At 35.5% G+C, this 12729-nt stretch overlaps 1 protein-coding gene across 1 annotated transcript in view; it reads right to left on the bottom strand.

The window, feature by feature from the left end:
- LOC107666634 (ribosomal protein S6 kinase alpha-3-like) overlaps positions 1–12729 on the bottom strand; it is a 32181-nt gene that overhangs the window by 10515 nt on the left and 8937 nt on the right. The window contains exons 2-7 of the mRNA XM_016458058.1: positions 5312–5428; positions 3051–3132; positions 2195–2275; positions 2003–2082; positions 1729–1835; positions 612–649 (exon numbers count right to left, since the gene is read on the bottom strand). Coding sequence (XP_016313544.1) covers positions 612–649; positions 1729–1835; positions 2003–2082; positions 2195–2275; positions 3051–3132; positions 5312–5428 — 505 coding nt within the window. The remainder of the gene's footprint in view (positions 1–611; positions 650–1728; positions 1836–2002; positions 2083–2194; positions 2276–3050; positions 3133–5311; positions 5429–12729) is intronic.

Here is a 12729-nt window from a genome sequence, read left to right as displayed (position 1 = left end):
TAAATACTGAGCAAAGGGTCTGAATACTTAGGACCATGTGATATTTCAGTTTTTCTTTTTTAATAAATCTGCAAAAATGTCAACGATTCTGTGTTTTTCTGTCAATATGGGGTGCTGTGTGTACATTAATGAGGAAAAAAAATGAACTTAAATGATTTTAGCAAATGGCTGCAATATAACAAAGAGTGAAAAATTGAAGGGGGTCTGAATACTTTCCGTACCCACTGTATATATATATATATAAACAAGTAAAATTGACAAGAGCACAAAAAAAAAAAACAATTCCTAAAACAAAGACTACAATGAAAACTAAAAATCCCCCCAAAAAACTATAAATAATACTAAAAAAAGGGCAACATCTCAATTTCCCACAATCATTTAAAAAAAACTAATTTTCTGCACATTCATTTTCCACACAGTAGCTCTGTGCAATTCACCTTGTCATATAGTATGAGTGTAGTTTAGATGGTCATAAACCTCTACAGAGGGAAGGTTAAATCGTCTGTCTGCCCTCCCACGAGGCTACAGTCAAACGGTATCAACACAAAGCCCTAAACGCTCAAGGTGGCACCATGCTGATGCAGCCATTCCAGCAATCTGAAATTACCTACCTGTCAGCTTTATGTGGCCGTCCTCATCCAAGAGAATGCTGAAATTACACAGATTCACAGCATTAAAAAGTCATTTAACAGAGCATGAACACACTCACACAAAGGGTCTCCTTATTTTCTACTGCCATTCCCTCCCACCCTGAGCCATGAGGACATATCCCTATATGTCACGGCTACAAGACTTCAGCCATTATTTTTATAGCCCTATTCTATCCAGACATAAATGTGATTTATGGACGACCTTACAGACAGCAGTGAGGAAGGATAAAAAAAAAAAAGAGAAGGAGTGAGTGTGTTTTAGTGATTTAAAAAAAAAAGCAAAAAATGGAAAGGAAAAATATACACTATTTTTCAAAACATTTTTAAAACATTTTTTTAATAATAATTCTCTTATGTTCACCAATGCTGCATTTATTTTAATAAAAATACAGTAATATTGTGAAATATTATTACCATTTAAACTGCTTTTTATTTTAAATATATATATATAAATCGTAATTTATTCCTGTTATGGCAAAGCTGAATTTTCAGCATCATTACTTCAGTCTTCAGTGTCACATGATTCTTCAGAAATAATTCTGAAATGCCGATTTGCTGCTCAAGAAACATTTCATATTATTATCAATGTCGAATAGAGCTGTGCTGTTTAATTTTAATTTTTGCAGAAACTATTATTTTTTTTTCAGAAGTGTCTTGGCTGAATGGAAAGTTCAGAAGAACAGAATTTATTTCTTAATAATTAATGAATAATTTTCAGTAACATTATTAACGTCTATACTGTCACTGTTGATTAATTTCATGCATCTTTGCTAAATAAAAGTATTAAAAATATTAATTTAAAAAAATTCCCCAAATTTTCTTTCCATACTTCACTTTGTTTTTTTCTTCTTTTTCTTTTTTAAAAGTACAATAAAAGTCTAAACAATGAATACATAATCACTTCATTTTTGTTAAATTTCCATATTTCCACTTTTTGGAATTTGATGGTCTTTTTGTTTTAAAATAAATAAGTTTGAAATGAAATAAATATTATAAATAATGACAATTTTCATTGATTTGGGTGAACTATCCTTTTAAATTCTAGTCTAAATTGGATTTATTTGAGAACATTCAGTACTTCTCTGGTTTCAGATCTCTGTAGATGATGCCTAGTCCATGCAGATGGTCCAGCGCTAAAGCCAGTTCAGCCAGATAAAACTTCACATCCTCCTCTGTGAACATCACCTGAGGAAAGACAGCACATGCTTTACATGTCAATCAGACAGTCTTGTCCTCTCGAAGCTGCAAAGAGACTTCAAGCTGGTGGCTACATGAGACTATGCTCTGGATAAAAGCATCTGCTAAATGTTTAAATGTAAATGTAATGCTTGAGGTAACCATTCACTATTTACCTCTTTTGACAGGCGAGTAAAGAGATCACCTCCTCTTAAAAAGTCCAGAATCAGATAAAGCTTTCCTTCAGTCTGGAATGCTGCAAGGAGTACACAAGAAGAGTGTGAGAAAGAAAGAATGGCTTCATTGGTTAACAGAACATTAGGACGAGAGCGGTTCTTTATTCTGATTGGCTGATGACCAGGACTTACCATAGTGTAGCTTAACAATAAAGGGATGATTAACCTCTACCAGGATGTCCCGCTCCATCTTAGTCCTGACCCGATCCCGTACTGAAAACACACGCATAAATAACAACGCTTCTGTTTACTTCCATTGAGTTCACTAACAACGTTCCCCCCTGCCCAGAAATCTGGCACAGCAGAATTACGCAGATGGCACCGGATGACTAATTAAATAAAGTAGGGAGAAAAATGCAGTGCAAGAGAGACAAGAGAAGCTGAGAGCTGTAGGGGGAGGAGAGCCATTTTACTCCTGTGGATGTAGATGTGTTTATCATCTGGAAGGGCTGTTTTTCATAGTTCCACCCTTCCACGAACATCAATTTACATTCTTAAACAGCTACAGCTGGGAATTAACCAAGTAAAACACTAGAATAAACATAACTTGAACAGGTTACTGTGGAAAAAGTAAATGCAATCTGGAGTCCCACATGTTAATGAGACTTTTGAACTGCCTTTAATATCTTGGCTTGCAAACCTGCATGACTTTCTTGAGGACAAAAACAATTAATTTGAATTTTCAGCTATAGGACTAAGGCCAAACATCAAACCTTCTTCCTGTTTTATTGAATTTGTTTCAAGAAGTCAAATTTGCCAAATCATACTTCCTACAATTCCTAGATTATACATGACCCATGTCAATATTTGACTATTCAATAAACATTGGCAGTGTTCAATAATAGTTACAGAAGTTAAAGTGTTACAAATGTATGAAAAATTTAAATAAATAAATATGTATGTATGTACATGCACATACTGTAATGTTGGCCATTGTTCTAGATCTCAGCACTGGCCACTGAAAACCCAATATTGGCTTACTTAATACCTTTTAGGGTGGCTTTTTTCAGCACTTTCATTGCATACAGCTGTCCTGCATCTGGGCCTGTTGTCTTCTTCACCAAAAACACCTGCAACCCACAAACAAAATCAAGGCTTCATCAAAACAACATTAAAAACGCTTTAAAACAGGATCTATTTTACTCATCAGTTCTTCTTGAAAACATAATTAGTTCTGTGCCGTGACACTGTAACTATGGTGACCATGACTAGCTCCACGTGTAATTTTACTGAGATTGTCGTTAAAATATGAATGACTGTTTTTTCCATCTGTGCATGGCTCATGCTTTCATCTGTGCTGATTGCCTCTCAAAGCACAATGCAAACACACACACACACACACACACACACACACACACACACACACCAAACACCAAACACTAAAAATATATTCGTATAGGTGGGTGGCATGACCAAAATCTTATATCACTGTATGAGTAATTTCAAATCACAGTAACAATATGAACACAAAACAGTCTTTTACCTAAATATTTTAAATATCACATAATATACATCATTTGATTATGTAATAGCTTAATTACTTAAAAAATGTATTAATTTTTTTGAAGGTATTTTTTTAAACTTGATGAACACAAAAAAAAGGTTTCTTTCTTTCTTTCTTTCTTTCTTTTTACATTTTTACAACATTTATTAACCTAGTTAATAATTTTATTAACTTTTTTTATTTTATTAATGTAGTTAATTAGTTAATAAAAATGTTCATGTTAATTCAGAGTACATTAATGTTACAACTTTTTCAACTTTTAGATACAAGATCTTAAAAATGTATTAGTAAACACTGAAATAAAAGTGAACTTAGATTAATAAATGCTGTAGAAGTGTTGTTCATTGTTAGTTCATGCTAACTAATGCAGTTAAAGGGATAGTTCACCCAAAAATTTTAATTATCCCATTATTTACTCACCCTCAAGTCATCTTAGGTGTATCTGACTTTCTTCTTTCAGATGAATCCAGTCGGAGTTATATAAAAAATTGTCTTTGATCTTCCAAGCTGTTTAATGGCAGTCAGCAGGTGTTGCAGTTCATCAGTCCAAAAGAAGTGAAATAAAGCGCATCCATCCATAATAAAAAGTGCCTCACACGGCTCCAGGGGGTGAACAAAGTCCTCCTGTAGCGAATGTGATGCGTTTTTGTAAGAAAAATATCCATATTCAAAACGTAATAATCACTTTAATCTAGCTTGCGCCAACAGTTGTACACAGAAGCATCTCCGGGAGGATGACGTAAGATGTCGGCGTTGCGCTTCCGCGTTCGTCACTTCTGAGCGGCGCATGCACAAAGCCGACCTCATACGTCATCCGCCCGGAGCTGCTTCCATGTACAACAATGAGCGCAGGCTAGATTAAATTGATTATTACGTTTTAAATATGGTTATTTTTCTTACAAAAACACATCGATTCGCTACAGGAGGCCTTTGTTCACCCCCCGCAGCCGTGTGAGGCACTTTTTATTATGGATGGATGCACAGCACTTTATTTCACTTCTTTTGGACTGATGCACTGCAACACCCACTGACTGCCATTAAACAGCTTGGAAGATCAAAGTAAATTTTTAATATAACTCCGACTGGATTCGTCTAAAAGAATAACGTCATATATACCTAGGATGACTTGAGGGTGAGTAATTCATGGGCTAATTTTAATTTTTGGGTGAACTAACCCTTTAACTAATGTTAACAAATGAAACCTTATTGTAAAATGAAAAAAATTGTTGTGAAAAAATTTAAGTGTGCATTAAACAAAAATATAATATTGATTACATTTATTAATTTTAATACAGCACCATATATATACGGCATGTATCAAGGAGGTCCCTTTTTATTTAAATACTATAATATTATTAACACTTTGAATGAGCTTTTATTTTTATATTTTCAATTCTGATTTACATTTTTTGTAATTTTATGTGCTTTTTTCATTTTCATTCATTAGTATTTTAATATTTTAGTATTTCAACTTAAAAATATTTATTTCAGTTAGTTGCTAAGTTTATTAAACTTGAAGTTTTTCATCAACTGTTTACATTTTTAATAGTTTTAGTTTACAATAACAACAGTAGTCCCTGCTCTGTCTCTCCATGGACCTATATGGAGTCCTTGGACTAATAAGGTTGAAGACCCTTGGTATAAACAGTATAACAGAAACTTTACCTGTTTATAAATTTGTACCATCATGTACACAGCATATTAAAAAAAATCATACTTCACAGCCCTAAATTAATGCGACGTACCTTTCCGAAGGAGCCCTGTCCAAGCACCTTCTGGAGCTCAAACTGCTGCGGGTCGGCCTTCTCTGAGCCCTCTTTAACATGATGTGTGATGCTGATCTCTTTAACAGACACTTCTTCCTGGAGAGAAGATGACAACAAGCCAGAGAGAGAATTACATCAGCGAGAAACACAAAAACTTTGACAGACGTACAAACAAATTCAGACCAGCCAGAGAGAAAACACTTTTACTTAATTCACCTCAACTCAATAATAAACCTCAACATGCAGCATTAAATGAACACACGGCTTGAATATGCGGTCGCAAACGCATCACTCTCACCCACGCCACGCACATCACAGCAGTGCGCCGCTGTGTCCCACATGTTCTCGGGCCCGACCTGGGGCTCGTCACCCTACTCCATGCCTGAGGGAGGAGGGGTTGAGCCCCGGCAATCCCCCTGCAGTGTGCGCCTGCTGCTGGGCTTCTGATGCACAGAGAGAGCAGGACCAAACTCGGTAGAAAGCTCATGTGACGGACAGCTTCCTACACGGTTGCCATGACACCGCCCCCAATCCTCCTGCTCCATCACAGTAGCGGTGGGAGTGGAGAAGGGTGACTAAAGACACAACGTTCAAGCTCTTCTTTCCTCACTCTCTTCCTCCCACTCTCTCTCTCTCTTTCCATCCATTTCTCTTTGTCTCCCCCTCTAATCCATCATCTTTCCATCTCCACACGGTGAGATGATGTCATCCTACGTTGGCGTACCCGCAAAGTGTCTCTCATGCAACTGATGAAAGTTTATGGGCACAGACGGTCCTCCAATGCTCAATATACTGAGACCCAAACAATAACAAAACCTCCACCACGATGCATTAAGAAGTTGCTTAGACAACGTTCAACTGAAATGATACAAAATTCGGCTGCATAAACTGCTTTAGCTAGTCTTAATAGTTAGTCACCTCATTTTTTCTTTAAGACGGATCATAACTTTTTAAAGTCAGTTACGTAAAAAGGTAGATTGGCCTAATTTGAATCCAAAAAGTAACTTAACTAACTAGTTCTTTAGACATAGTCTTACATAGTGGCCAGAGCTGGGTAGTAACTGATTACATGTAATCTGGATTATTTAAGTACTTGTAATTAGATTAAATTACATTTTAAAATACTCGTAATCAGACTACAGTTTTTTATTGATTACATAATTACATATTATTCACACAATGTAAATAAATTATGCATAAATTATTGATTTTTCCTAATTCCTCTTCTTTTATCTATTAAATGTTCCTTTCTAAAATAGCCTATACCACTTCAATATATTCAAGTCTTCCAGTTTTGTGGACGTTCACACAAAGAATGCACAATTTGAAAATTTGTATTATCTGAACATCTTTCACCTAATTATGGAAGCCCGTTTCCGCCACTGAATAAAAAATTAGGTTTTCGCAATAAGCAAGGTTATTGCGATTTTTTTCCGAGTTATAAAGTCAGAATTGTGAGATATAAACTCACAATTCTAACTTTTTTTCACAGAATTGCGTGATATAAGCTCACAAATGCGAGTTAAGTCAGAATTGCGAGATATATTTTTTCTCGCAATTGCGAGTTTATATCTCACAATTCTGACTTTTTTTCTTGCAATTGCGAGTTTATATCTCACAATTCAGATTTTTTCCCCGCCATTCTGACTTTTTTTATCACGCAATTCTGAGAAAAAAAGTCAGAATTGCGAGTTTGTATCACGCAATTATGGGGAAAAAAGTCAGAACTGCGAGTTTGTATCACGCAATTATGAGAAAAAAAGTCAGAATTGGGAGATAAAAAGTCGCAATTACCTTTTTTATTTTTTATTCAGTGGCGGAAATGGGCTTCCATACCTAATAGATTTACTTGAAGTAGCCTGAAATTTTAAAATAAGTGTTTTAATAATTAAATATCACATTTCCATGTTCACAGTTCTCTGTTGGTTAATGGTCACATGACATGCAGGTAAACAAATAAAATATTTTATTTTTTTTGTAAGCGTTTTATTTTGATTGATGTTACTTTAAAATGACTTATTTTAATTTTACATTTTTATGATTTCATTATTTATCTGCTTTTCATTAAACTGACAAACCCCCTGCAGTTCAATTACGAACCCCAGTTTGGGAAACCTCGATGTAATGTTTAATGCACTGGAATATATTTACTTCCTCTTTGTATTTTTATATACATATGGTACAAAATTATCCTATTTAAATCAATGTGATAAACGAGTAATCTAAAAGTAATCAAAAAGTAGTCTGATTACATTACCTAAAATGTGTAATGTAATGGATTACGTTACTAAATACAGGTTTTGTCATGTAATTTGGATTCAGTAACAGACTACAATTTCTAAGTAATCTACCCAGCGTTGATAGTGGCTATGTTACTGCAGCTGGACACTGGTCACTAGGGCTGCACTTCACTTATAGACACACACTCACAAACTTCTCTTAGCACTTCCCTTCAGGGGAATCCCCGCTGCCATTTTAAAGTGCATTCCCCTTCGTGAAGTGGACAAGGGAAGATTATGTGGACGGACCCTTGACCCCTCGATTCTGACCAAGGAAGCGAGTCTACTTCATGTCAGGCAGCTCCATAGACCACAATGCAACAAGGTTGTGACATGACCACAAATTGTGTTTAAATTACCCCCACCTCAAACAACTCTATGATATATTAATTATTTTTTAAATATTTAAAACAGCCAAAGCATACCCATATACATACAGTATAGCAAGCTACATCAAACAAATTAGTAAGAGGAAAAATTTAAATAATAATATGCTTCACTTTGGAAGATGCATCGAAAATATTAAGATGGTGTGCCTTTGATACTGATTTTGTCCCGAATAGAATAGATGATCGATTTCGAATTTGGACTAACCTAGGAATTTCAAATTATTACACATTTTTCAATAAGGGCAAAATCCATAGCTTCGAATCGCTAAAGGGAAAATATGGGCTTAATCAAAGTGACTTCTATAGATATCTCCAAGTTAGGCACTATATTGAATGTAATATCAAACCAGAAATACTGAAATTCACTGAGACAGGGATAATAAAAGTGTTATCAGTATGTAAGGCTCAATCATGTAATAAGATTATCTCAAAATTATATAATGGATTTCTCCAAAATGTACCCGAAAACACATTTTATGTTAGAGACAAATGGAAAATGGAAGGGAATTTTAATGTCTCAGATGAGGATTGGGAGAAAATTTGTAAAACACAATGGAAATCTACAAGCTCAGCCATGTGGAGAGAATTTTGTTGGAAGAATGTTATTAGGTTCTTTATTACACCATCACAGAAAAAACACCAAGGGAAGGGTACTAGCTGCTGGAGATTATGTGGGGAAAAGGAAGCTAACCACTACCATATTTTTTGGGGGTGTCAGAAATTAACCCCATATTGGCAAGAGATTAAAAGGAATCTGGAAGCTGTTTTTGATGTAGAGATTGTTTTTAATTGTGAATCTCTATATTTTGGTAATATAAATTTAGATGGGTGGAACAATAAGGATAAGAAATTGTTGTTAATTCTTCTGGCGGCTAGTAAAAAAGTAATTACTAAAAAATGGCTAAAGCCAGAGACACCCACAGTTGAAGAGTGGATTGATACAATACACATTATATATGTGATGGAAAAACTATCTTTTTCATTAAATGGATAGATTATATTAAACCAGTACGCCCAGATTTTTCTTGAATTGTAACCGTTCTTTTAAGGTATCTTTTTGTATGAGTTGTAAGCAATAGCTCCCCATGTTCTTTTGTATATAGTTGTTGTTAAGAGGAAGAAAATATAATGCGTATGTAACATTTGAGAAATTAGTTTTCAAGATTGAGGGCATACATACTCTGTATATACTCTCCATAGTAACATTAAGGTGTATGTATGTTTTCATTTATTTATTTTTATTTTTTTATTTATTTCTGAGAAATTATGTATGTCCTGATCTCTGTATGCATTTTCCCTCTGAAAAAATAAATAAATATAAAATAATATGCTTCACAGCAGATTCCAAGTGATCACCAATTCAGAAAATTGCAAGGCTTCCAATAGTAGTGGGCACTCGTGCAATGAAATCAATGACATACATCCAAGTCAATGAAAGGGAGGGGAGTTAGGGATAAAGGGAAGGGCTTAAAAAATGGTGGTACGCAGTCTAGATATCACCCAGATCCCTCCTTCAAAGTCTTTATTTTCTTATCCATTTGATTGTCCACCAGGCAAAAGTGTGAAGTCTGACAGCTTAGAATTGAAGTTGTTATTGTTAACTGAAACAAAATCTATAAAAAAATGTGAAATATAGTTGAAATAAAATATATAGATATTACCAGAAAGACCTAAATCTAAAAAAACAAATAAATAAATAAGCTTAAATTGTACTAAAATTATTAAAATGGAAATAAAAATGAATTCTATATTTTTTTTATATAATCGATTTTTAATGCAAAGGACCACCAAATATGTGCAATATGATGAACTCCTTTCCTAAAATAAGGATATTATAATGTATGATATTATAAAGAAAATGTAGTTGTAGTTACGTTATCACTGTACTAAAGTTAAATAAATAATATTATACAATATTATAATATTATCTGGAAAATATTAGTGGTAATTCAAAATAATTATTATTAATAAAAAATTATCTTTCCATTTAAAAATTAGGTTATGTTCAGAAGGGAATAATGCTGTCGGTATACTTTGCATAATATGCAAATTTTTGTCATAAAATAACTGAAAAACCTACTACATTTGCCAAAATTTGAAGTATACACTCTGTACAAGCACACTGTGTGTTTTGTTTCCCCCCTCGATTCAATGCACCCAACCTTCAATCTGGAGAGTGACAAATTAATCATAATCAATATTGAATCTTCATCTACATAGTGACTCATTTGACTAAACAGCCAAAAGTCAGGACAAAATTAACATTTATCATTGCTTACTGCATTCTGTTCTAAATATTATTTTGGGAAAAAAGGCGGTAAACACTGTGCAGAATGTTTGTATTCCATTCTGAACACACCCAGAGATTTTCTACAGTCCCCTGTGTAAAGTTCTTGTGAAGACTTGTGTAAAGTCCACCTCCATGAAGATCCCCAAATTCCCTCTTTTTCCCATCTCCAGTGTTATCTCTAAAGCCGATGGAACCATAAATACCTCAGAGTCCCATGGAGAGTGATGTGGAAGTGAGGCCAGCGAATCCTCCATCCTGCTCCAGCCCAAATCAGTCTGGCATCGTGTCAGCCTGGGCTCCCTCAGAGCAGCCAGCATCCTGCCATGAGGTGCTGGATCTCTGTCCAGCCCTGACAGTGTTTCAAACCTTTCTGTCGCTTCCTGAATCCCCGCGGGCAAGTCTATGGTGTGACGGTGCAGCCGTCTTAGTCTAGTCCAGTCTGAAGAGTTTGTCTCCAGCATCCAAGCTAAGTATTTCCCAGAAACAAGGTCTGTTGAGATAAAGAATAAAACCAACTGCACTCCACTTCAGATGCCTTGGCTTGTTAAGTTCTTGCTGAAAAGCACAGGAAAGTGTCTGCAGGAACTTGGAATCTTCTCTGGAAACATCCAGAAGTCTATAAAGCTGCAACGCAAGCTCTGTTTTCCTGATATATGAAAGAGAAAATCATTTAACCAATCGAAGGAGGAAAAGAAACGCAAAGGGAGGGAGGCATGATGAATCCGCTGTTCACCTGCATTATGTTAAACACATACAAGCATCCAACCAGAAGCACTTCCCCGCCTCTTTCCCCAGCTCTCGCTGAGCATAATTCACACTTCATCTCAATGTTGCCAAGAATGGAAACTGATACTTCAGAATGAGAATGAGTTGCTAACGCTTTAGGGTCCACATGGAAGTTGATAGGAATACAAGATGCGGTATTTAAGTTGCATCCTATAAACTTCCAACTACAAATCAAAGCCATATGTACTACAAAGATCAAAGGTGTACAATAAAGATTTGAGGCCTGATTCCAGGATGCTTGAGAGTGTGTTTGTGTGCAGTTTGTGAATGATTCCTGTCTGATGGAGAGCTGTTGTCCAGTGTGTGAGTGTGCTTGTGGTGGTATTTTCGAGACTGTGATTCAGAGTACAGATGGTGACAATACAGGATGTGCATGTTCCATGTAATCACTGACTTAAAGAGCACCTGTACCACATGTACAAACAAAGACGCATCTTATTGATTTAAAGAAAATCACATCTGCAGTACACAGTACACACTGCAGCTACATTTATTTGTCAATTCACCTTTTAGTGCTTAATCCTGTTCTGTACACACAGTTCAGTAATTCACAGAAGTGACAATGCATTCTACAGCGGAATTAACTGCTGTAAAATTCAGGTAGTGGCAACCGAATTTACAAAAATGATATGCTGTATCAGGAAACAAATTGAACAACTTGTTATTAACAACGTATTTAAACAACGTATCAGAGTTGTGTCTCTTCTCTGTGTACACGCTGCAAGAAATCACAGTGAACAAGGTACGTCTTAAATCATTAGTGTTGCCAAATCTTGCTAGAAAAAAAAAAAAACACTTTATGAGCCAAGACAAGTGGACATGGCAACCCTTCAAGAGCGCGCTCTGTCGACGGTGGTTTAGTTAAAGGGATAGTTCACCCAAAAATGAAAATTCTGTCATTAATTACTCACCCTCATGTCGTTCCAAACCCGTAAGGCCTTTGTTCATCTTCAGAACACAAATTATAATATTTTTGATGAAATCCGAGAGCTTTCTGAACCTCCATATACAGCAAGGGAACTGAACGTTCAAGGCCCAGAAAGGTAGTAAGGACATCACTAGTGGTCGACCGATATATTACCAAGGCCGATATATCGGCCGATATTTGCCATTTTTCAAATATCGGCATCGGCCGATAAGTTTTCCTGTTTGGCCGATGCGTTTGAGGCGGGACTTTTATTTTGACGGCGCTGAGAACGGCAGCGCCTGAACACACAGTGCTCACATTCTCCCTCTTGTTTGCTGTTGTCGTTAACAGTTCTGTCTAAATACGGATATAAGTTTGTCTAATTATCAGATAGAACGGTTAAACAAAGGAATTAAAATGTATACAAAAAGCCTTATAACGATTGCTTTTATATTATTAGTAATAGCAAGGCATACATTATAATACTTTCTTGTTTGCCATCAGCATTCAGCAAATATGCATTTATATCATTTAATAAACATCTAATTTCAAAAACCTTGCAAACTTAATCGGATCCAGTTGTGAGATCTTGTGAAGTGTGCATGTGATGTGCATGTGTTCATTGAGATGCACCATGGACAAATTTTGAACTTGTGATTTTAAATTATGCTGCACTTTATGCATTTGCCCACTGTCATATTCATGTCATTTTCACTGTGTGCTGTATGTAAAATGAGTGTTACCTT

Source organism: Sinocyclocheilus anshuiensis, unplaced genomic scaffold, assembly GCF_001515605.1.
Source record: "Sinocyclocheilus anshuiensis isolate Anshui unplaced genomic scaffold, SAMN03320099.WGS_v1.1 scaffold1100, whole genome shotgun sequence".
Taxonomy (NCBI): Eukaryota; Metazoa; Chordata; class Actinopteri; order Cypriniformes; family Cyprinidae; genus Sinocyclocheilus; species Sinocyclocheilus anshuiensis.
Note: the sequence above shows the minus strand (reverse complement) of the source record. Positions and strands in the feature narration are given on the sequence as shown.